The following is a 25,055-nucleotide window of genomic DNA, read 5'->3' on the forward strand; positions in this document are numbered from 1 at the left end:
GTCGTTTTGTTCCTTTCTGAGATCAACCTTTTCTTCAGAAATTAGACTATAATTCATTCTGGGTCTTACGGGAGTATTTAAATAGGGAATAACCAACAATTTGAGGGACATCAAGAAAATTGACAAAAACATACATCCAGGAATCTTTTTTTTTAAAGATTTATTGATTGATTGCTATGTTGGGTCTTCAGTTTCTGTGCTAGGGCTTTCTCTAGTTGCGGCAAGCGGGGGCCACTCTTCATCGCAGTGCACGGGCCTCTCACTATCGCGGCCTCTCTCGCTGCGGAGCACAGGCTCCAGATGCGCAGGCTCAGTAGTTGTGGCCCACGGGCCCAGCCGCTCCGCGGCATGTGGGATCCTCCCAGACCAGGGCTCGAACCCGTGTCCCCTGCATTAGCAGGCAGATTCTCAACCACTGCGCCACCAGGGAAGCCCTAGGAATCTTTTATTGGTCACTTGTATGCCAGGTACCAGCATCAGAAAAAAAGGTGTTTCCACCTAAAAGAGCCCCTTGTCTCTTCATTTGCCTCTTCCTGTAGTGTTTCTCTCCTGAAAAAGAAGTGTACGCCAGTGTGTTAATAATGCCCCAATTAATCAGTGCCACCCAGGTTTTCCTAAGGGCTGGTCTCAGTCCCATATCCGCATTTATCATCCATAGATGTCCACTCAGATTAGGTTTCATCCTGGACCAGTCACAGCCTGAAAAAATACCTTGAGCTAGAATAGAACCACTCTCCCAGGAGAGGGGTGGGTAAGACTCCAAGGTTACCAAAACCAATGAGCATGAGCTCAAGCCATTATTGCATTCACAGTAGTCAGCCCTTGCTGTAAAGACACAGGGCTGTCCCTTCTGCCACATTCTACTCTGAAGGTGTGTTCTTGGCATTTAGCATAGGCAAATCTAGCAGACCAGTTCACACTGTAAACATTTATTTTTTGTCCTCCGGTTATGAAAAGCCAACAAATACAGCACACAAGGCCAGATGTAAATGATATATTAAAAAGAGAAGACTTTTACACACAGACCTGAGTAGCCTTATTATCTATTGGCTACACTGCTTAGGGTGATGACAGTGAAATACTAATGGAAGCTGCAAGAAAGTTGTGAGAAAGCTTCTGGCATTCAACTCACCCAACTCTGTAGATCCACAATCACAGAAGACGACAGCTTTACTGGTAACAGATCTTGGGAGGGGAAAAAAAGAACACTCGATCAGGAGGCAAGAAAGCTATGGATAAATCCCTCCCAAATACAGAAATACTAGTCAGCAATCACTATACCAACTGCCCAGAGTTTCACATACAGCCTCCCTTTAAGCCTAAGATTATCCCATTTTACAGGGGAGGAGGCAACAAGTTCCAAGAGAATTCAACCTTGTTTGAAACTAGCCCACATGCTATATAAGCAGACACCATGAGCACAGCTTCAGTACTACTATTCCTCCTTTTACGACCACCAAGACCAGGGTTCAGATCTGATGGGAAAGGGAACCGGAGGGTCAGGCTGTCTTCAACATCCAACTTTACCTTATTCTAAAGCATGGCTCCAGCAACAAGCTGGTATTTTCAGATACTTCAGTATCAGGCACTGCCAGTAAAACCTGGGGGCAACCTGCAGAAAAAAAGTGTGGAAGCTCTAAACCAAAAAGTTGATCCATACACGGAAGTTGACTTTTTTGATGGAAACACATGGACTCAGGTGGAAGGCTTCCAGCCCAGGTCCTGAGATACTATAGGAAAGGCGAGTGGCAGCTGCAGGTATTATGCTGACCTGCGCTGTCAAAGTCTCTCCAAGTTGCTCTTGCATGCAGTTGGAGATCCCATGGCCACAACAAGCCATAGCCCTTGGAAACATGCTGTACTGACCCACTAGGTAGCTCCCAAATTACGTCTCTACAGAAAACCTACCAGGTCCTGAGGCTGCTGTGTTCCATCACTGTCATGACCCCAGTCTTCACTCACCAGAAAGGTCAACTTCAGTCATCCTGGAATCCTCAATCTGGCACAGCTAAAAGGAGAACACAATTGTCCTGAATGATCTTAATTGTTCCCTTCATTTGGTCTTCAGAACTACGGTTTTTGACTAGCCTTTGGTCCTAACGTACTGATGCCATAAGCTTTTCAGGGCAATGACCCAAAGCATGACCAAGATCTGCACCACCTGCCACGGGATTTTGCCGGTACAGATATCTAACCCACCCCCATCTACCCCTCCATGCTGGTTCTTGGCCTCTGCAAGCTACTTCTCAAAAGCCTTATTCTGGTAACTCTGTATGCAAGACCCCATCAGTGGAACATTTCTGCTGGCCTCTGGAAATGTGTCAATTCTAATAAAGGTCTCTGGCTATACCTGAGAAATGGCAGGTACAATGGGAACTGTCTTTTCCTGAAATGTTGCAGATCAGTTACAGCAAACAGAACAGCGACCGTCAAGGAAAACTGTCACTCTAGGCTCCTTTTTGACCACAGCAGCTATGTGGAAGCAGCTACAGCTTCGATAAGGGCCACAGGGTAATCCAGATCACAGGGCAGGCCCAACACTGTGCAGCCCTCAGACTCACCTAAATCCTGTGCATCAGGACTTACCACCAATTCATCTACTGGGACACTCTGGAGACTGAAAAAGGAGAACAGACATCCTATAGGTCCCAATCACCACTTTGTTTTACTATGTGCCAGTGTTTTGTCTCGTTTATCTTCACTGGACCATTTTATCATCCCCATTTTTTATAAGATTTAGACTAATTAAGTTACTTGCCGAAAGTTGTCTATCAATGGAAAAAGTGACAAACCTGGGATTCAAAATAATATCTTAATGACTAAAGCCCGTCCTCCAGAAAACCTTGTCCTTATGCCCACCATGGTGACTTCCTTAACATGTGCTGTGCAGCCAGATAATTTAGATGAAGGAACGGAAGTCACTTGCCCAAGATCACCGAGCAGCTAGCTGTCACAGGCATAATCAAGGTCTGGATGACCCCATCACGTGGTCTCCCCCCAAATTAAGCCACTTCAGTCCCAGAACTGCCGTGCACCCGGCCGCCTGCCCGCGTTACTCACCCGTCACACCGGAGCACAAGGCCCTGCGGGCCGAGGCGGGAGCAGGGCGCGGCCCTCACAGGGTCCGGCTCCTTTCACTGCGCGTGCGGCCAACGTGGCCTTCCGGACCTCGGTCCGACCAGGTCGGCAGGCCAGGGTCCTCCACACTGCGCTCAACATCCCGCAGCCTCGGGAAGCAGCTCCGGCGAGTGTGGCGCCGAGGCTAAGGCCGGGTACGGCGGAGGATGCGCGTGGACCACAGCAGTGAACCCGAAGAGCCAAGAGAACAAGGACGTGGTAACCGTGAAAAAGGGTAGCTGCGTGCCGAGAAGGGGTTTATATAGGCCCCTCCCCTCGCGGCCGCGCCTGACAGTTGGAGCTGCGCGCCGCGCAGGCTGCTGGGAGTTGTAGTTCGTTCGCCGCCAGCGCTGGCCGCGTGTCTGGCTCCCAGCCCCAAGCGCGTGCGGGGCGAGGCCCTTTTCACTCAGATGGAGAAACCTTTTGGTTTCTTCCGGGCCGGAAGAGGTTCCTCCGCCTTCCTTCAGCATTCAGTGAATGTCCAATACCGGGGACTGGGTTCACAGATACCGCTGTGCCATCTGGAGTTCAGTCAGGGGAAGACTTTCAACATCGGGAAGTTAACCGTTAACCCTGTGAGCTGAGAAAGTGCTGCGTTCAGACCGCCGTGGCCACGTGGAGGAGCAGTAACTGAGTTGATTTCGGGGAGGAGTTCTGTGAGGTCTTCTTGGAGAGGGATCTTGGGGAGGGCTTCCTTCCCAAAAGTTAAGAGGCGACTGATTACAGTACTCATGAGATGAATGCATTATTTGTTCAAGCCTCATCTCGTCGATTGATAGATAAAAAATTGTATTGGGGCTTCCCTGGTGGCGCAGTGGTTGAGAATCTGCCTGCCGATGCAGGGGACGCGGGTTCGAGCCCTGGTCTGGGAGGATCCCACATGTCGCGGAGCAACTAGGCCCGTGAGCCATAATTACTGAGCCTGCGCGTCTGGAGCCTGTGCTCCGCAACAAGAGAGGCCGCGATAGTGAGAGGCCCGCGCACCGCGATGAAGAGTGGCCCCCACTTGCCGCAACTGGAGAAGGCTCTCGCACAGGAACGAAGACCCAACACAGCCATTAAAAAATAAATAAATAAATAAACCCAAAGTTTAAAAACAAAAACAAAACTTGAGGCAGGGCCTGTGCTCTGGGCTCCCTCTGCCTCAAAAAAAAAAAAAAAAAAAAATTTTATTGATGGCTTCCCTGGTGGCACAGTGGTTAAGAATCCACCTGCTAATGCAGGGGTCACGGGTTCGATCCCTGGTCCGGGAAGATCCCACATGCCATGAAGCCTAGAAAAAAGCCTGCGCGCAGCAACGAAGACCCAATGCAAGCATAAATAAATTAATTAATTTTAAAAAAATTTTTATTGAGTGCTTGCTAAGTACACTGTTCCATTATCTCAGCTAGTTTTCATTAACCCTGTGTGTGGGTATTATAATTATGCCTTTTTCACAGATAAGGAAACTGAGGAATGGATCACACAGCTAGCAAGCGAGGTAAGGACTGGAATGCGGAAGTCCACCTCAAACAGCACACTCATAATCACTGTGCCATGTGCACGTTTTGCCCATAGAACGACTAAGCGTCAATATAAAAACAAGTAGTAATTGTCAAGAATTAAGCACCTATTCTGTGCTTAATCTATTAATCAGTTTTCATCCTTACATACACTTTAAAAAGTTTTTATCCTTACCTACACTTTAAGAAGTGTTACTATTATTCCCATTTTGTGGAGAAGGCGACAGACTCTATGAGGGTTAAGAAATTTTCTGATGACTCCCAAATGTGTTTCTTTAGCTCCGCTTTTCTTCTGAGCTCCAGACTTGATATCCTGCTGCTTCCGTGACATCTACACTTGGATGGCTATTTATTAATAGGCTTCTCAGAATACAGTCTTTCCTCCTCTAGACCTGCTTTTCCCCATCTCAGTAAGTCCTTAGGGTGACCCAGGACCCCTCTTCTTCTAACAGCCCACTTCCAATGCATCAGCAAATCCTGTGTTCACCTTTAAGATGCGTCAAGAATCTGACTATTTCTGGACTTCCCTGGTGGTCCAGTGGTTAAGAATCCGCCTGCCAATGCAGGGGACACCGGTTTGGGAGGATCCCACATGCCACGGAGCAACTAAGCCCGTGAGCCACAACTACTGAGACCGTGTGCCACAACTACTGAAGCCCGCGCACCTAGAGCCCGAGCTCCGAAACAAGTGAAGCCACTGAAATGAGAAGCCCGTGCTCACCGCAACTAGAGAAAGCCCGCACACAGCAACGAAGACTCAACACAGCCATAAATAAATAAATAAATAAATGAGAAAAAATGAAACTGTAAGTCTCTAAAATAATGAGACTAAGGCTCATTTAGCTCTTATATTTAGATCTATGATACATTTTGAGTTAATTTTTGTGTATCATGTGAGGTAGGAATCAAGGTTTGTTTGGTTTTTTATTTATTGCATATTGCCTATCCAATTGTTCCACCTTCAATTTTGTAAAAGATCATCTTTTTCCATCTAATTGCTTCGGCATCTTTGTTAAAAATCAGTTGAGCATATGTGTAGGCCTGTTTCTGTATTCAGTACTATACTCTCCTGGTTACTGTAGCTTTTTGCTTTGTTCTTCTTTTTCAAAATTGTTTTAGCTATTCAGTCCTTTGCATTTCCATATAAATTTTAGTATCAGCTAATTTAAAATTTTTAAAAAGCCTACTGGGATTTGATTTGTATTGCATTGAATCTATAGATTAATTTGGAAAGAATTGACATCTTAACCACATTGAATCTTCTATACAGATGGCTAATAGGCACATGAAAAGAAGCTCAACATTACTAGTTATTAGAGAAATGCAAATCAAAATAAGGTATCACCTCACACCAGAATGGCCATCATTAAAAAGTCTAAAAATAACAAATGCTGGAGAGGGTGTGGAGAAAAGGGAAACTCCTACAGCGTTGATGGGAATATAAGTTGGTGCAGCCACCATGGAAAACAGTATAGAGGTTCCTTAAAAAGCTAGAGTTGCCACATGATCCAGCAATCCCACTCCTGGGCATATATCCAGAGAAAACTGTAATTTGAAAAGACACATGCACCCAATGTTCATAGGAGCACTATTTACAGTAGCCAAGACATGGAAGCAAGCTAAATGTCCATCAACAGATTAGTGGATAAAGAAGATGTGGTCCAGGGACTTCGCTGGTGGCACAGTGGTTAAGAATCTGCCTGCCAATGCCGGGGACACAGGTTCAATCCCTGGTCTGGGAAGATCCCACATGCCACGGAGCAACTAAGCCATGCGCCACAACTACTGAGCCTGCACTCTCGAGCCCTCAAGCCACAATTACTGAGCCCATGTGCTGCAACTACTGAAGCCCACGCGCCTAGAGCCCGTGCTCCGCAACAAGAGAAGCCACCACAATGAGAACCCGCGACCGCAACGAAGAGTAGCCCCCGCTCGCCGCAACTAGAGAAAACCCGCGCGCAGCCAAAATAAATAAATTAATTAATTAATTAATTTTTTAAAACTAAAAAAAACGAAGATGTGGTCCATATATACAATGGAATACTACTCAGCCATAAAGAATGAAATACTGCCATTGTGCAGTTTATTATGTATCAATTATATAATAAGATGTAAAAAAAGAAAAAAGTAAGCAAGAGAAAATTCAGATCATGTAATTCACCTGTCCCCAAATCACTGACTTCTCAACACATTTGGAATAAAAGTTGAAGTCCCCATGATGGCCTCTGAAGCCACAGATGATTGCTCTCATTGCTCACCACTTGCTCCCCATTCATTCAGCTCCCTCTCTCTGGCCTCTGTGCTCTTGGAGCATCCCTTGCCTCCTCCAACCTCAGGGCCTTCACTCTTGCTGTTCTTCCTGCCTGGAACTGTCCTCCCTGTATATCACAGACAACCACGCTGCTCACTCCCTCTCTTCCCCTGGTTTTCTGTTCAAATGTCACCTCCTCGGACCACCCTATTTTTTTTTTTTTTGATGTGGGCCATTTTTAAAGTCTTTATTGAACTGGTTACAATATTGCTTCTGTTTTATGCTTTGGGTTTTTTTTCGCTGCAGGGACTGTGGGATATTATCTCCCCAACCAGGGATCAAACCTGCGCCCCCTACGTTGGAAGGCAAAGTCTTAACCACTGGACCACCAGGGAAATCCCCAGACCACCCTATTTTGATATAGCACCCTGCCACCCTTCAAGCTATGGCTGGTTACTTATAACACTTATTGCTCCCTGTCATCACATCTTATATGAGTATATTTTCTGTCTTCCCCATTACAAGTGAGCTCTCCAAGAAAAGGAATTGTGTCTTTTTTTCCCACTGCTGTATAAGTGCCAAGTATGTAAAAGATGGCCAGGACTTATTGAAATAATTACTACGTGAATGAATTAATTAATGAATAAAACTTGGCCAAGGCCACATAGCTAGTAAGCATCATTTGGAACTAAAACTAAGTTCTAATGCAAATGTGCACCTGCTATGATACACAGTAACCCCAGAACTACCCTGTGAGGTGGGTGCCATGATTTGCCTCACTTAGCAGAAGGGGAAGCAGGGTTGGAGAAGGGAAATGACTTGCCCCCTGGGTCACATAGGGAGTCCATGGCAAAGTCAGCTGACATCTGGATTCCAGCACCAGGTGCAGTCAGGGACAGGCACATGACCCCAGCCCACAGCAGGAACGTCTAGGAGAGGAAGTTCAAGGAGTCTGATGCTGACGGTGCACTCTGCCCACATGCTGACTGCAAAGGCTTCTGGGACGTCTGGGTTCAAACTGCCTTTCAAGCTGTTTCATGCCTCTGCCTTTGCCCAGCTGCCCCAGCATGGAGTGCACTTCCTCCCTGACCTCCCCGGCTCCCACTTGTTCTTGGAGACACAGCTTCAGCTTCACCTTCTCCAAGAGGTCTTCCCTGACCCCGTGGCTCCCTCAGTCCAGCTCCGTTGTGGTATTTGAATGAATAAATGAGTGAATGAATGAACGAATAGCATTTATCCACTTTTATTCATTCATTCATTCAACCATAAATATTTACCAAGTTCTACTTTGTGCCAAGCACTGAGGATACAGCCACTGGTCCTTGTCCTCAAGAGGCCTGAGCCTAGAAGGGAGACAGACATCACAGTGGACAAAAGGGCCTGTGACCTCACTGGCCAGTGAAGTAGGGGTTAGTTACCCTTTGACGAGCAGAAGAGGAGTGTCCCTGGCAGAGGGCTGAGAAGAGGCAAGATGTTCAGCGTGGCTGGAGCACCAGTGGTGGGTAAAGAAAGGCGGGGGTGGAATGGGGGGAGGAAGATCTGCGCAGCCCTGACGCAAAAACTGTTTTTCCAGCTGAACAGAGCAAAGTGATAAGAACATGCCGATGGAAGAATCAGTGGGGCAGGTGGGAGTGGGGCAGACCCTCCTGGTTTGGGCAGAGCTGGCAGGGCGGATTCCTTCCCCAACACACATACCCTAGCTGATGCCCCCTCTCTCTCCTCCTGGAGGTGAGGGCAAGCAGAGACGTGGGCCCCTTCAGGCTAGTGCAGGTGACCAAAAGCCAGGATTACTAGGAGACCTAACAAAATGGCTTCTCACAGATTTGCTTAGAGTTTGCCACAAGAAAACCTGGGCCTTCCCAGGTCCCCAAACTGTCCAGCCAGAAACAGACTTGGCAGCTAGTCTGTCTTCCGTGCTGAGTGATCTTGGGCTGGTTACTTAACTTCTCTGAGCCTCAGTTTTCTCATCTGTAAAAAACACTGGGCAGGGACTTCCCTGGTGGTCCAGTAGTTAAGAATCCGCCTTCCAACGCAGGGGACATAGGTTCGATCCCTGGTCGGGGAATTAAGATCCCACATGCCGCGGGCAACTAAGCCTGCGCACTCTAGAGCCTGTGCGCCACAACTAGAGAGAAGCCCGCGTGCCACAATGAAGACCCAATGCAGCCAAATAAATAAATAAATAAATATTAAACAACAACAACAACACTGGGCAGACTAACACCTACTCACAAGGTTGTGTAAGGAGGAAATGTGATGATACGATGGTTTGCGTTAGTGAGAACTGCTTCCCACTGCCAATTTGCCAAAACAAGTTAAACTGGTAACATCCACCCACAGTGGGATAGTGGGATTAGACCAACAGACAAGCTGTTTGGGACCAACCAGAACTCCAGCCTTTATGTCTTGGGTGTCAAGAAGGCCAGACTGGAAAGAGTGGAGTACATCTTGAATGCAGATGTACCTGCTTTACCCTTGCCCCTAATCCAAGTGGGACCTGACCACTTAGCCCTGGTCCTTTGGGAACTTGCTTTGCGGTCCCCTTTCGTGACATCAAGGGGTAATGAAGAGTGAGACACATCTGGATGTGAGGCCCAGCCCTACTGTGACCTGAGACAGGCCACACGTCTGAGCTTCAGTCTCCTCAGCTCTAAAATGGGCACACTCTGGCCTTCTCAAAGGGTTGCTGTCCCAGAGCATAAGGAACTGACCATCTCACCTCATTAATGTTAGCTGTCCAGTCCACAAGCAAACTGCTCTCCCTCTGGAATTGCAGTGGTCTGTCTGCTGCCTGTGTGCAAGTCCCTCTCTGGGCCCCGGGGCCCCGCACAGGCAGGAGGGGAGGAAGCAGTGGGTGCTGTTGAACACTGACCCTGAACACTGAATGGGAGGCCCCAGGCCAGGGCCAGTGGGGCTCCAGGAAAGGGGCACCTGGGTGGGGAAAGAGCACCTATGAAACCATTTTCTCCAGGGGTGTCTCCAGGTCCAGCAGCAGCAGGGGCCCAGCTGGGGGACTAATAGAGAGTGGGGCTGCAGAGAGAAGCCGCCCCAAAGGATGAATAAAGTGGATGCTCTGGCGCTGCTGGCCCCAGGCCAGTGCACGTTTGGTTATCGGTACTCCCTAGTCCTTCTCCCCACATTATCTAGTTTAATCTCTTCATCCTGAAGTAAGGGTTATCATCTCCATTTTACAGAGGAGGAAACTGAGGCTCGGAGCAAGGAAGTGACTTGTCCAGGTGTTTCCACTGGGCCCGGTGGTTTCCTCGGGGTCCGGCCCCACCCCCCGTGCTGAAGACGCCCCAGGTTCTCCAGTCCCGGGTCTGGGTGGCTCAGCGGCCGCCCCGAGGCGGGGGCGGGGTTAGACTGGCCGGGGGCGGGGCCGCATAGTTGGTGGCTGGGCCCCGGGAGGCCAGACGCCCGACATGGAGGCGGGGGGCTGCCGCTACCAGTTTCGGATCGCGCTGCTGGGGGACGCGGCCGTGGGCAAGACGTCGCTGCTGCGGCGCTACGTGGCGGGCGCGCCCGGGATCCCGGAACCCGAGCCGGAGCTCGAGTCGGTGCCCACGGTGGGCGTCGAGTTCTACAGCCGCACTCTGCAGCTGCGGGCCGGGCCGCGCGTGAAGCTGCAGCTCTGGGACACGGCGGGCCAAGAGCGCTTCAGGTGCGCGGTGGGTGGGAGGTGGGGAGGGGGGTGGGGACGAGAAGGGGCTGGCATGAGGGGCCTCTGACTGGGGCGGGGTCAGTCCTGGTCCACCTGGCCGTGGGGATCCCTCAGAGGGGTCAGCCTCAGTGGCCCAAGGAGAGATCTGGGGGTCTCTGCCCTGGGCCTGGGTCCTTCACTCTTGAGTCCTTCATCCTACAAATAACAGCAGGTTGGGACTTCCCTGGCGGTCCAGTGGTTAAGACGCCGCGCTCCCAATGCAGGGGGCACGGGTTTGATCCCTAGTCGGGGAACTAAGATCCCGCATGACTCCTGGCGTGGCCAAAAAACCCAAAACAACAAAAACCAAACAAACAAAAATAAAGACCTGGCGCCCACCCCAGAGGGATGTTCGATATTGAAACTTGGAGGCATGAATGACCTGGGTGCTGAGAGAGCCCACAGGAGGGCAGAGAGGGAGGTGTAAAGGAGATGTGAAAAGGAAGAGAGATTGGGGTTGGCCACGAAGGACGCGTAGGAGTTTGCCAGGCACAGAATGGGGAAGAAAAGACCTGCGATCAGGAAAACATGAGGCTTCCTCCAGGAATGGAGGAATGGTCAGGAGTGTAGGGGAATCAAACTGCTGCCTAACTGGGGAGCACACAGTCACTTGGGAGAGACAGACACAGGGAAAGAGAAGCACAGAGCAGTGTGAAATGAGCTTTGGGGGTGTGAGGCAGTCAGTGTACGGAGGGGGTGGTCCTGCTTCAGGTGTCTTGAAGGCATAAGCCTCTCCCAACTTACTCCCTCCCACCGTCAGGTGCATCACCAGGTCCTTTTACCGGAATGTGGTGGGTGTCCTGCTGGTCTTTGATGTGACAAACAGGAAGTCCTTTGAACACATCCGAGACTGGCACCAGGAGGTCATGGCCACTCAGGGCCCCGACAAGGCGATCTTCCTGCTGGTTGGCCACAAGAGTGACCTGCAGAGCACCCGTTGTGTCTCGGCCCAGGAGGCAGAGGAGCTGGCTGCTTCCCTGGGCATGGCCTTCATGGAGACCTCTGCCAAGAATAACTGCAACGTGGACCTGGCCTTCAACACCCTCACTGATGCCATCCAGCAGGCCCTGCAGCAGGGGGACATCAAACTGGAGGAGGACTGGGGGGGTGTCCGGCTCATCCAGAACACACAAATCCCCAGGCCCGCCAGCAGGACACAGCACCCGGGCCCATGCAAGTGTTGACTCTGGGAGGGAAAGGGTTAAAGCAGTGTGGACCTCATAAGTGCTGGTGAGATGGGGAGGGTTAGTATCTCTCTGGAGGGCAAATGGCAGAATCTATCCTGAGGGTTAATATAAACAGTATCCTGGTATACAGTCTTGTCTCCTGGATTTGGGGGTCTCAAGAGCTCAGCCCCTTTCTACTAGAAAGATCTAAGAGGCCAGGTGTGCAGCTTCCTGTCCTTGAGCCTGTTTCCTCCATGGTCAGAGGAACTCATAGAAGACCCCACCTCACAGGGGGTTGTGGGCACGAATGAGATAATGAATGGGCTACGCTCAGCCAGAGCCTCCCACACAATGAGAATCGAATGGCAAGAACTGTCATCACCGCTCTTTCCTCTCTTGGCCGGGATGTGGCCATTTCTGGCAGCGTCCCTGGGCTCGGATGCTGAACCACTCAGCGTTTGGACGCTGCTGCACAAGCAAGGACAGGTGCGGGGAATTTCAGGCTGAGCCAGCTTTGGAGCCTCCTTAGGTCCTCAGGTTTGGATGAGAAAGTGTGCCCTCAAACCCAGGTTGCTGGCCAGGGACTGGATCTGGATCTGAGAGGCAGGGATGAATATGAACAGTTCCTCTGTTGGGCACACGGTGGACACTGTGATTAGCCACCAAGATCTCCCCTCAGGGCTGAAGAACCCATAGCCTCCTCCCCACTGCCCCTCCCAGCTGCTGGGAGTGCTGCCTGGTGGTGGAGTTCAGTTTAATCTCTTCGGAACTGCCCACCCATCCGGGGCAGCCCACAATCCAGTGTCAATCTATTGGGTCTATTGGGGGGCGGGGGCACTCTTCAAAGGCCTGGGCCTCTTGTCTCAACTCTAGACAACTCTGAAGGAAAAACCCAGCTTCATCACTCTCCATGGGGTCACTTGAGGCCACTGTTATGACAGCATCCCAGCTAAATTCTCATGCTCAATCCTTTCTTCCCTTCCTCCCCGCAAGCAGGTATTGACCTCAAGAATCCCCTCGTAAAAGTCTGCACACTGATTTCCCACTCAGAATCTGCCTCCTGGGGAACTTAAGCTGCAGCAGAAACTGCTAGGCACAAAATGTCCAGCAGCAATGCAGGAAGGCTTTATGGAAGGAAGGATCTCAGCAGGTGTAGAGGGGGTATCTTGGGGGTGTCATTGTGCCAGCAGGCATGGGCAGGGCATGGGCAGTTGCCACAGCAAAAAGAGCACAACCACCTTTGCGACCCAGGGCCAGTTACTCCACCTTCTTGAGTCTCAGATTCCCCCTCAGTAACCTGTGTCTGCCTCCTCTTTTTTTTTTTTAAAGATGGACTTGTCTGTCTGTCCGGTAGTTTGGATTTTTTTTTTTTTTAATATGAATGGCTGGATTTTATTTATTTATTTATTTATTTTATTTTTTTGGCTGTGTTGGGTCTTCGTTTCTATGCGAGGGCTTTCTCTAGTCGTGGCAAGCGGGGGCCACTCTTCATCGCGGTGCGCGGGCTTTTCACTGTCGCGGCCTCTCTTGTTGCGGGGCACAGGCTCCAGACGCGCAGGCTCAGTAGTTGTGGCTCACGGGCCTAGTTGCTCCACGGCATGTGGGATCTTCCCAGACCAAGGCTCGAACCCGTGTCCCCTGCATTAGCAGGCTGATTCTCAACCACTGTGCCACCAGGGAAGCCCCCTGCCTCCTCTTTTTAAAGCATCACTCATCCTTCTGACAGTCTTGCAAGGTCTGCACGATTATCCTCATTTCGCAGCTGAGAAAGCTTGGGCCAAGAGAGGGGAATGATTTGCTTTAGAGTACTTTATCATTCCTTCAAAAATGCTTTAGAATGAGCATCGGGAATTCCCTGGCGGTCCAGTGGTTAGGACTCTGGGCTTTCACTGCTGAGGGCCCCAGTTCAATCCCTGGTCGGGAAACTAAGATTCCGCAAGCTGCATGTGCGTCCAAAAAATAAATAAATAAAAGAGCATCTACTCTGATCTGGGCTCTGGGAATACAGCAGTGAACATGACAGAAAAGCAGTCCTAGGGCTGACATTCTAGTGAAGAGAAAAAACTAGTAAGTGGAACTAAATGATTTCCAGTTGTAAGTGCTGTGAAGACCACAGATCTGGAAGATGGGCCTGAGGGTGATGGGGGCCTCCTTTAGAGCAGGTGGTCAAGGAAGGCCTCTCTCAGGAGATGGTCTTTGACCTGAGACCTGGAGGAGGAGGAGGAAGAGCTGAGCTAAGAGCAGAGATCTAGGCAGAAGGAACAGTATCCAGCATTGATTGGGCACTTCTTATAGTATTATTATTCCATTTTACTGATGTTAAGACTGAGGCCCAGAGAAGTTAAGTGAAACCAGTAAGTGAGGGAGGAGCCCTGAGGCAAGGAAGAGCTGGGCTCTTTCTAGGAATTTACTGGAGATCTGAGTGCTAGAATGAAGTGAAGAAGCAGGGAATGACCCTCAACTCGGTCTGTGTTTTCTCATCTCCCAGAGCTTCCCCGGACAGGAGTACAGGTCTACTAAACTGAAGCTTGTTTGGAAGATGAGCAGCTGGTCCTGGGGACGGTGGTGGGGATTTGGCTGTCAGGTGCTTTAAAAAAAAAAAAAAATCCCCAAGTCCCTGGAGAAAGAAAGAAAAAACTGAGCTTCTCCCCTCTCAGAATCCTGGCCGACTGTGGAAGAACCAGCCTGAAGGTCCTGCCCACCCAGGGCAAGGTCCACCAACAAGGAAGAGATGTTGCCCATTGTCTCCAACTGCCTCCCTTGAGGAATGTTCAGCAGACTGTAGTCACACATCTCTCTCAGCCTCAGTTTCCCATCTATAAAATGGGGATAATAATAGTTTTTGTCTCACAGGGTTGTTGTGAAGATTAACGTATTATGTGAATTCCTACAATATGTATGGGCTCACAGGCTGTGACCTATTTCTATTGCTTATTATATTATTATTATTACTATTACTATTATTATTATTCCTATGACTTATTATTAACCGTGAAGCAACCTTGTAAGGTCAGGCTGATCTTGTCCATTTCAAAGACAGGAACCTAAAGTCCAGGAGGGGAAACTGATGTGGCTCAGTCGGTAAACCCCGGGCCGGCTCAGTGTTCCAACAGCCTTGTCCACCACCTCGGGCCAGGCCCAGAAGGTCCTACCTTATGCTTTAAGACTGTGATCCCACACTCACAAGCGCCATCAGTGTGGCAAAACCTCTGGAGACTGTAAATGGCTTTAACGAGAGTGATTCTGACCCAGCAGTAGGAAGCAGCCCTGCCCAGCCCACTAGCTAGAGGAAAGGCACAGAATAGGACTGGAGACTGGGGAAGCGGCTGAGAGGGGCATGCCCTCCTGAGGGCTGCCCACTGTTCAGAAGCAGGCGCCCTCTCTCCTGGGAGCAGGCCCCGCACCCAGTTTGCCATCACTGTCATGGTTCAGGCCCCGCGGTCTTTAGTGTAGATTGTGCCGCCCCTCTTGAGGGTCTCAGGCCTGTAGGGTGTGATTTAGCATCCACATTGCCCCAGGGGGTCTTTTTAAAATACAGATTTGACCTGCCTGCCCCCCTCCTAGAATCCTTCCCTGGCTCCCCATGCCTACAGGGTAAAATCCAAACCCTTTCCCCCCAGTCCAATCTGATCTGGTCCTACAGCATCTCCACCCACTTTGCCCAGGTTCCCAACCACCTGCAGCCCTGGGCTTTGCTCATGCTGTTTCCTTTGCAGAGAAGGCCCCTACACATTCCTCTCTCCCTGTATTATCTGATCTGCCTGCAACACTCAGAAAAATATCACCTCCTAACCATTGCATTATCCCAGCTGCCAAAAACAGGGCAAGCTTTGCAGTCAAAACTGGTTTTGAATCTCAGCCGTACTATGTACAGTTGTGGGACCCTGGGGAACTCACTTCATCTCTGTAAGCCTCAGTGGACTCATCTGTAAGTTGGGGATAATAACACCTAACTCAAAGGTTTTAGAAAGGATTAGATGACAAATCAAAGGCAATACTTGTCACACCCTTGTCACACACAGGAATTCACAAGATGGAAGTCCCCTTCTTCCCCTGAGGGTTTTACTATTAATCACTTTTAGGGAACAGAGACTACCAAAGTACACACTTTGGGGAAATAACAAGGATTCCAGACTCTAACAAAGTTCTTAAAAGATCCTGACCCCCTTCCTGAGATATGGGCTGGGCTCTGCTTTCTTACCAAGAGTGGAGTTCCAGAATCGTCCCTTCAGGTCTATCCCCAGGTTATTCTGAGCAAACAAAGCTCGTTCTCCAAGGCAGCACCCTGGCCAAATCCTCCAACCATAGCGGCATGGACAAGGTCAGGCTACCTGGCCTCCAAGGCTTTCCATAAGCTGCTTCCTCAGCCTGAAAACCTTGCAACCCAGGCTTGAATCCATCCCCTTTGCCCTTTAGAAGGAACAGAGCCAAAAGTCTGCCACCCATGGGACCCTTTCTGACAAGCTTGCCTGCTCTGGGAGCCACTGAAACCTAGTGGATGAAGAGGGAAGACCTATCCTACCCACCCTGCACAGCCTGGAACGGAAGCAATCTAGGTGGGAACCCACATCTATCCTCTGCCTCTGAGCCTCAGTCCCTTCATGGTAAAATAAGAATGAGTCCTACCTCACAGGTTTGTTAGAGGATTAAATATGACAACGTGTGTTAAGTGCCTAATAAATGTTAAGTTCCTTCTGCCAACAAGCCCCCTCTGTGTCTTTCATGTGTCCTTCCAGTGCCTGGAATGACCTTCCTCCATATCTGTCAAAACTCTGTTCACCCTTCAAGGCTTAGTCCAACCTAACCTATTGGTTCCTTCTCTGAGCCTTCAGGGCACTTACTTGAGTTGGCTCTCTTTGCAGATTTCAGGCACTGTTGTACTTTTTTGCCCCACTAGAGGGTAGCTCTTCAAGGCCAGGGCTGATTCCCTTGGGGAGGCTGCCTTGGGCAGGGGAACACGGGGCTTTTTAATACCATTAGGGAAAATTTAAAACATAACCAAGAGTAAAGAAACTAACGCAGACATAGAGAACGGACGTGTGGACACGGTGGGGGAAGGGTAGGGTGGGATGAACTGGGAGATTAGGCTTGACATAAATACACTACCACGTGTAAAATAGTGGGAACCTGCTGTATAGCACAGGGAGCTCAGCTTGGTGCTCTGTGATGACCTAGATGGGTGGGATGGGCGGGGGAGGGAGGTCCAAGAGGGAGGAGATATATGTATACATATAGCTGATTCACTTCACTGTACAGCAGAAACTAACACAACATTGTAAAGCAACTATACTCCAATTAAAAAAAAAACTAGTATAAAGTAGTATGAAGAACTTCTTGTACTCATAACTCAGCTTCAACAAACACCAGCAGGAATGGCCAATCTTGTTTTACTCTCCCTTCTCTTTATAAATGTTATTCTTAGGATCCTGGCCCTGGAGGGGGAACTGGTGCTCGGTCTGTGGTTGACAGGTGTGGGAGGATTTCTCCAGGGCCCCTGGCTGGGACATGTCCCATGGAAATCCCAGTGTTGGGAGAGGCAAGCCTCACACTGCACAACCCTCCCTCCTGTAGGTACAGACCTAGGGCTGGGACTCAGGCCAGCAGAGAGAAGGAAGGACATCCTCGCATATGGGGGCTGTGGCCTGCTGCCCACGGTCTTCTGAGCTACACCTGCGGACTTCTCAGGATCGGTATAGGACCAGGGCCTCTATTTTGGGGAAGTCCTGCTTCTGTCTTGAAGGGACTCAGTTCTGCATGGTGGTTTCAAATGGCACTCTGTCCCGGAGGCTTCACTAAGCCTGGGTCTGGGCATATCCTGGGGAGCCTAGACCCAAAAGCCCCTGACTGCCTTTGGGTTCTGGTTCTACGTCTCTCACTGCAAGTCTGAGCCAGCCCCAGACCACGTGGTTTATGCCTTGGTTCTGGGCTCGCTTCTCCTCCTGGCTGGTCTCCTGCACCACATGGACCCTCTCTGGCAGTACCAGTTCCACATCCTCCTCCTAGGAGACCCAAATGTGGACAAACCATCCTTGTTGAGAAACTACGTGGAGGGCATCTTTGTCGAGGGTGTCGCCCAGGCAGTGGCGGTGGACTTCTCCGTGCCCTTCATGGAGGCAGAGCCTGGGGGTCCAGCTGGCCAGGAAAGGTCACCACCCACCCCTCAGGGGGAGAGCCCACCCACCAGGAAGAGAAGCGGCCTTGGTGGCCGTGACAAAGATGAACTCTGGACCAAGAGCACAGGTCTGAGTCCTGGCCTACCCTGTGACCACGGGCAGGCCACATGATCTCTCCAGACCTCGATATCCTTACCTGTAAAATAAGAGGCTACGCTGGGTGACTCCGGGGGCCTTTCCTAACTATAGGGAACTGTGAGAGCTTAGTCCAGCTCTGTCCTCCTCCTCCCTGCTTCACCTCATGCAAGAGGGACCCTCTTTAGGATGGCTTCCTCATCCCAGATGGCTTCTTCTGTGTCCTCAAAACTGACCCCCATTTTTGTGACCACCTCCTACACCTGCCTTTTGGTTCATTCTTTCTCAGGAAAACCTCAAGCCTTATTCCTTTACCTTTAGTCCAAATTAACTGCAGCCAACTTCTTGGCTGGTCCCCCTCCTGCCTGCTTCCAATTCCACTGGCAGCCAGAGCAAGGTTTTTAACATGCAGATATAATCACATCAATCCTCCATCTAAAACTTTACTGGCTCCCCATTACCTGTGCAGTGGTTTTCAAACGTTTTGTTTATATGCCTGCTTTTAGCATCAGAATCTTCTTGTCAGATGGGATCTTTCTCACAGCCCTAAAATCCTCCACAATTAAAAGAGAGATTGCTCAGGCTGAAGAGAGGTGGGACGCCCAGAGCCAGCCTTCTGGGCCTCCCACACTATGTACCAACTCCCCCCACTCCCCACAAGACACACACATGGCGGCCTCCAAAGCATGAGCACCGGACCCCATCACTAGGCCTGAGGGCTGTCCACCCCCAAGCTTACTGTGCTCATCTCCGGCCGTTCTCTCCTCATGTGGCACCTTGTGCTTTAGCCACAGTGATGCAGTGACTTCTTTACACCTCCGGACCTTTGCATGCGCTGTCACTCCCACCTCTATCCCCACAGGACTTGGGGAGATAGTTTAGAGCACAGTTAAGAGTGCAGGTTCTGGAGTCAGAGGGACTTGGTTGAAATCTCAGCACCATCACTACTTCCTGTGTGATCTTTTTTTTTTTTTTTAAACAAAGGCAACTTTTTTTTTTCTAATTTATTTATTTTATTTATTTATTTTTGGCTGTGTTGGGTCTTCGTTGCTGCACGTGGGCTTTCTCTACTTGTGGCGAGCGGGGGCTACTCTTCGGTGCGGTGCGCAGGCTTCTCATTGTCATGGCTTCTCTTGTCGTGGAGCACGGGCTCTAGGTGCGCGGGCTTCAATAGTTGCGGCACGTGGGCTCAGTAGTTGTGGCACACGGGCTTAGTTGCTCCGTGGCATGTGGGATCTTCCCAGACCAGGGCTCTGGGCAGGGAAGAATCTGCCTGCTGTGTTGGCAGGCGGATTCTTAACCACTGTGCCACCAGGGAAGTCCTACCTGTGTGATCTTGAGTAAACTACTTAAACTCTAAATTTTAGTTTCCTCATTGGAAAATGGGATTAAATGAGATATTGCAAACAAAGTGCTTGACAAACACTTGTTTCTTCAGGTCTGTTGGGAAAACAAGCTTATCCACAGAAGGTGCTTAGCATAAAACACGGCACCTAATAAGCACTCTTACCAAGACCCTCCCGACACTGGAGGGCACAAATTCACCAGCCCTGCCACCCCTTGGGCTCCTCAGCATGTATTAAGTCCTATGTGTGCTCAGACTGTGCTGGGCTTCGGGAATCAGGTGGGCCTGGTTACTTAGCAAGGTAGAGGGCGTCGTGCCCAGGGCAAGGGGCTGAGCTGCGCCAGGCACCGAGTCAGAAGACTCCCGACAGATCACCGGGTGACACCCCACTCTCCAGTACCCCCACCTCCAGTCACCACTTAAAACAGCTGTCAGATTTCCCCCTTCTCTCCATTTCGTCACAAATACTTCAGTCCAGGCAACAACCTTCTCAGGAACCTCTGCTTCCACAAATGCCCTCTCTTCCGCCTCCACTGTCTGGCCAGAGTGAGCTTTTCAAAACATCAACCTGACCGCATCATGCTTCTGCTTAAAATCCTTCAATGGCTCCTGCTACTTTTGGGTAAAGGCCACTCTTTGCTGGGGCCTACAAAAGGCACTGCAGGACCTGGCCCGTCTCGCCTCATCACACGGCAACGGGGCTGGCATACGTGCAGCTCTCTCTCCTTGAAAGTGATCCCCATGCCTTCCCCTGAGTTCCTCAAATTACAGCTCTACTGCTCAGACGCCCTCCCCAGCCCTGGGAGTCTCTTCTTTGCAGCCCTGGTCATGGAAGCAGTTTTCCTTTCACTCAGTGGCAGGTCGCTCCCTGTTTTCATTCATCATTGCAGGCCATGCCTGGCACAGGAAGGGGCAGAGCTTATAAATACTCGCTGAATGAACAAGCCTCTCAGTATACATACAGGACAAGACGACTAGCTGGCTGAAGCCATTCACCTGTCACGCAGCTGATCAAGAACTGAGGTCTTTTGACTCTACCCAGCTCTTTCCATTAAACTGCCCTGATTCCCCTGTCCCCTTCTGTCCTCAATGGAGGATTCAAAACTAATTCTGGATTCCTTCTTGGCTGCCGAGGCCAATGACTCGCTCCTACTGCAGGAACTTGGCAGGAGGCCTTTTGCGGCTTGGTAATCACCAACAGAACATCCTTTGAGAGCGTCCCCCAGCGGCATCGGGAGGTTCTGGGGAAAGCAAAACCTTCCAACATCCTCTTCCTGGTGGTAGGCCACAAGAGTGACCTGGTGGTTGAGGGAGAGGTGATGCCGGGGGGAGGGGAGAAGCTGGCTGCCTCTTGGGGCGCTCACTACGTTGAGACCTCAGCCGAAAGCAACGGTGACATCAGCACAGCTTTCAAGCTGCTCACTCAAGAGATCTAAGAGCTGTGAAGAGAGGGATCGTGGAGCCAAACCCAGGGTGGGAGGGAGTGAAAAGCAGGGTCCCACCACAGACCAAGCCTCAGGAGGCAGAGGCCCAAAGCACGGCAAGGTGGATGTATCCATGCTGGTGGCCCCTGGGTGGAACAGCTACACCCCCTGAAGCCCACAGAACCCTCACAATCCACAAGGGCTCTGCCAGGAACAGAACAGGATGATGCTAGGTGCCACTGAAGGTCATGACCCTGAGGTCTCAAGGGGCCTGGTTTCCTCCGCACGATGGTAAAAATACTAGGATCAGGGACACCAACAACTGAGAACAGACAGAAACCTGCACAGAAAGGCCTTTCCCCAGGCCTACTGCCATCCTTTCTTAGTGTCAAGGATGAACTCCAGAAGTTCCAGAAGAGCAGGTCAAAAAAGGATTTCCCCAAATCAGGATGCCTCTTCAGTTTGGGGCTCATGAGAGAAGGTCGCCCTGCTCAATTCTTATGGCAGACAATCTGGACTAAAAGTCCTACTGATGGTAAGGCCTTCCTTGGAGTAAAATAACGGAAAAATTCCTGGGTTTTTTCCTGCATCACAGAAATGAATAATGGTGCTGCCATCTGCTGACTAGAGAGCTACATCCAGCCTTGCTTACCCTCCTCTGGCATTTCAAAGGCTGTAAGCCATGCACCCTGTGTCTTTCGATTAATAACTTCTTTATTCTGGAAAAGCAAATGAAAGTCATATTCATATAAACACTGACATTACAAAGTACAGGGAAAAGGGGGAGGGAGAAGGAAACAAAAACCTCTACAAATTCTGCTAATACTCTCTCACCAAACAAGACCATAATGCTTTTCCCCAATTCAATCACTTATATAATAAACCACAAATAAAATCTTCTCTGGAAGATACACTGCTCCTCTTTGAGATGGCAGGAAAAAGGGACCGGAAGTTGGGGTAGGAGGCTTTATTCTTTTGGCAGATCCTCTCAGTCATTATAGATATTGCTGCACTGTTAATAAAAAATATATGCTTCTCTGTAAAGCATTAAAAAAAAAAAATCCAAGGATGAGATGGCTGAGGTCTCAGCTCAAGTATCTCCAAATACATTGTTGTCCATTCCCTGACCTTTCCGTGTGCTATTTCTTGGTTGTTTTCCGGATCAATGCCATTCTCTGAAAGGAGAGAGAAATAAGCAATTACACAGGTTAGAGTCAGGAACTTTCCAGGACATCCATGTGTGGCTACCAGGTAGCACGGTCTACACCATAGGCTGGACTCCTCAGGAACCTACAGGCACAGGGCAGCTCAGCAGACTCCTTCTAACTCAAGCACAGTCTGCGGGGCCCTAAGAGAAGTTTCCATAGGCCAGTGGACCCATTTCATTGACCAAAAGACCCCAAAAGCCCTATACTAGCAGGATGGTAAAAACAGTTAAAAGCAGAAGGTGACAGCTCCTGCCTTTTGGGGATTTAAGTGACAGGCCATCAAAACATGTGCTTTCTAGGCTTACCCCCTTCCCCTAATCTCCTTCTCTGATGATGGAGAAAATAAGGAAGAGGGCTCTGTTTTGAGCCTGTTGCCAACACGTAAAGGGAGCTGACATTCCTCACTTGATAACCTGCAATGAAGGAAACTGACCCTAACAATTTCCACCATAACCCATCAGGGAAACATTCAGATCATGGGTTTCAAATCTTACTATTACCAGCCACTGGCCAAATTAATGACTTGCTTTGCTCACTCTTTTTGACTAAGAGATTGTTTGAACATTATGATATTGGTTGATTGATAAATAAATAAATAGGGCTGAAAAGTGGATAATTTGAGAGCAGAGCCAAATGACCGTCTACTGCCTGGAGGGACTTCCTTCTGAACAACATTGCAGTCCTTTGATTCCGGCTATTGGCGGTCTCCTTGTAGGGCTTCCTCTATGAGCTCTGCAAACATACCCACTCCAGAGATCCCAGGCTATGGAAAAGCGAGGTACACTCAGCCAGAACTGCCCGACTGTGGCCATCAAGCTTGGAAAAAGCCCACTTTTCAAATCAGAGTAGCCAGTTAAATTAAGACTTGTCAAATGGAGGCCAACATTGCTATGAGACTGACCAATGACTGGGACAGCTTGTTCCCCAGCAGAAGTGGAGACAGGTTCTCTTACTGACCCCTCAGTTCTGCAGTAAGAGGGACGGAGAACAAAGGTTAAGCTGGGGCAGAGGCCAGACGCCTGGCAGAGCAGCCTGGGTGCTACCTCCTAGCACAAGTACAGCATATTTCTACTTTCCTTAAACTGCCCTCTAGTTGGAGGGTCCTAGATGATGTTCAAATCAGCAACAATGAAGGAAGATTTCTTTAAAGAGATGTGGAGGGGGCGAGTTCCATACAGGTTAGAAGAGCCTAGAATCAACAGCTTTAAGTGGCACCCATTAGAGTTGAGAGAAAAAACTGAGACCCCATATGGCAGCAACAAAGCACCTAGGAAAAATCTGGCTGATCTCCCGTGCAGCCCTGCTGCCTCTTGCCCTCTCTGACATTTGGGGGAAATGACAAGCACAGTGATGGTGGCTGTGTGCGTTCTCTCTGAGACACAGCTCAAGGGATCAGCTGTGGCTGGCCCGGGACTCTGAAGCCTTCTCACCTGTTTGTGAGCTTCTGTGGTGCAAGCTTTTTTGTAGGGTCGTATTTCTTCAGAGCCAAACCCTGGGATCCACATGTTCCACTGGCGTTCTGTAAGGAAGAAGCCCACACAGAGGTAAGGGGACCAGGAAGGTAGTGTCAAGGTGCAGTGTGACCCTCAGACAAGGGTCAGGGAGGACTAATCTGGGCAATCAACTGTACTAATTAACAGTAACTCTGCAGAGGGGCTCTATGGGACACAAATGGGGGAATCACATATGGTGCCTCCAAGGTTTTAAAGGACACTATTTGACCTTCTTGCAAAGAAATAAGAGGTAAATGAGTCAAAACTTTGAGTGTGGAGCCCTAAGGTTTCCATGCAGCGCTTCAGGAAAGGGAAGTTATTTGTTTCTTCAATCGTCTTACCCCTATGCTCAAGGTAACCCCTCTCAAACCGAAAGGAGGAGTAGGAACAGAAAGGCATTCTTTGCAATCTGGAGTTAAGAGCCAAGCCCCAGTTCTGCTGCTTCACTGTGGAGCAATATGACGTTGGTCTCAGTTTCTTCACCTTTTATATGGTAGTAACAACAGAAATAACCACCTGATAGGATGGTTGAGAGGCTTCAATGGCATAATGCAACCCCAGAGCCTGGGATAAATACATAGAGATACAGATACAGACACAGGTATGTCCATGCCACAGCTCCATGTCCTTGTGCCACTGGATATGACCATCCCTGTAAGACTGTCACTACAAGTTATCAGAGGGCAGAGATTTGGTTTTTCCACTTTTTCAGTAACTGGCATAGCCACATGGCCCCCTAAATCCACATATAAAAGTGTCCTGGACTTCCCTAGTGGCACAGTGGTTAAGAATCCGCCTGCCAATGCACGGGACACGGGTTCGAGCCCTGGTCCGGCAAGATCCCACATGCCGCGGAGCAACTAAGCCCATGCGCCACAACTACTGAGCCTGTGCTCTAGAGCCCATGAGCCTCAACTACTGAGCCTACATGCCACAACTACTGAAGCCCGCGCGCCTAGAGCCCGTGCTCCACAACAAGAGAAGCCACCGCAATGAGAAGTCTGAGCACCGCAACAAAGAGTAGCCCCCGCTCGCCGCAACTAGAAAAAGCCCACGCGCAGCAACGAAGACTCAACACAGCCCCCCAAAAAAAAAAAAAAAAGTGTACTGCACTTTAAGTACATCCAATATAAAAAAAAAATAATTATACTTACACAAGATTATTTAGGGAATAAATCTCTACTCAAAAGGAGTTACATGGGGACTCCTTTATCATGCTCCCTTAAAGCACTGAAAACATTTGTTCTGCAAATTTGATTTGCCCCAGGCAGGCACTTACTTAAAATCAAATTGAATATTAGTGGTTTTATAGTTATACTTTGTGTCTAATGCATAGCAAATATTGTGTGAATGAATGATTCACGGTTGGTTCTAGAATTATTTTATATACAGCTCTCTTCCAATACTTCTTTGAAAATAAAAATGAAACTTTCTGCTAATAATAGTTGTTGTCAGTACTTGAAAGTGACACTAAGATTATTCTCTGGAAATTACACTTTACAATCAACACAAAGTGGATCAGGATATGGATATGCAAAGCCACTTTAAAGAGAGTAGCTACCAGGCATGAATGCAAACATGTAAGTACGTGTAACTATATA

The 25,055-nt window shown here is 49.5% G+C and overlaps 2 protein-coding genes and 4 non-coding genes across 7 annotated transcripts in view; 1 reads left to right on the forward strand and 5 right to left on the reverse strand.

Moving 5' to 3' along the window:
- Positions 1 to 619: 619 nt before the first annotated feature.
- On the reverse strand, positions 620 to 693 carry LOC137763226 (small nucleolar RNA SNORD99). Its single transcript, XR_011073779.1, has one exon. It is a non-coding gene; the product is annotated as a small nucleolar RNA SNORD99 (small nucleolar RNA).
- A 680-nt stretch (positions 694 to 1,373) lies between these two features.
- On the reverse strand, positions 1,374 to 1,500 carry LOC137763204 (small nucleolar RNA SNORA61). Its single transcript, XR_011073763.1, has one exon. It is a non-coding gene; the product is annotated as a small nucleolar RNA SNORA61 (small nucleolar RNA).
- A 228-nt stretch (positions 1,501 to 1,728) lies between these two features.
- LOC137763200 (small nucleolar RNA SNORA44) lies at positions 1,729 to 1,859 on the reverse strand. The gene has a single exon (XR_011073759.1). It is a non-coding gene; the product is annotated as a small nucleolar RNA SNORA44 (small nucleolar RNA).
- A 515-nt stretch (positions 1,860 to 2,374) lies between these two features.
- On the reverse strand, positions 2,375 to 2,509 carry LOC137763181 (small nucleolar RNA SNORA16B/SNORA16A family). The gene has a single exon (XR_011073741.1). It is a non-coding gene; the product is annotated as a small nucleolar RNA SNORA16B/SNORA16A family (small nucleolar RNA).
- A 7,769-nt stretch (positions 2,510 to 10,278) lies between these two features.
- RAB42 (RAB42, member RAS oncogene family) lies at positions 10,279 to 11,882 on the forward strand. The gene is made up of 2 exons (XM_068537831.1): positions 10,279 to 10,531; positions 11,331 to 11,882. The coding sequence occupies exons 1-2, from the start codon at positions 10,293 to 10,295 to the stop codon at positions 11,752 to 11,754; spliced, it is 663 nt and encodes a 220-aa protein (XP_068393932.1). The 5' UTR covers positions 10,279 to 10,292; the 3' UTR covers positions 11,755 to 11,882.
- Positions 11,883 to 21,449: 9,567 nt separating this feature from the next.
- Positions 21,450 to 25,055, reverse strand: part of TAF12 (TATA-box binding protein associated factor 12) — a 31,366-nt gene continuing 27,760 nt past the window's right edge. For both annotated transcript variants that reach the window (XM_068537833.1, XM_068537834.1), the window contains exons 5-6: positions 23,392 to 23,480; positions 21,450 to 21,928 (exon numbers count right to left, since the gene is read on the reverse strand). In XM_068537833.1, the coding sequence (XP_068393934.1) occupies positions 21,893 to 21,928; positions 23,392 to 23,480 (125 nt within the window). In that variant the 3' untranslated portion in view covers positions 21,450 to 21,892. The remainder of the gene's footprint in view (positions 21,929 to 23,391; positions 23,481 to 25,055) is intronic.

This window comes from Eschrichtius robustus, chromosome 3 (assembly GCF_028021215.1).
Source record: "Eschrichtius robustus isolate mEscRob2 chromosome 3, mEscRob2.pri, whole genome shotgun sequence".
Classification (NCBI taxonomy): Eukaryota; Metazoa; Chordata; class Mammalia; order Artiodactyla; family Eschrichtiidae; genus Eschrichtius; species Eschrichtius robustus.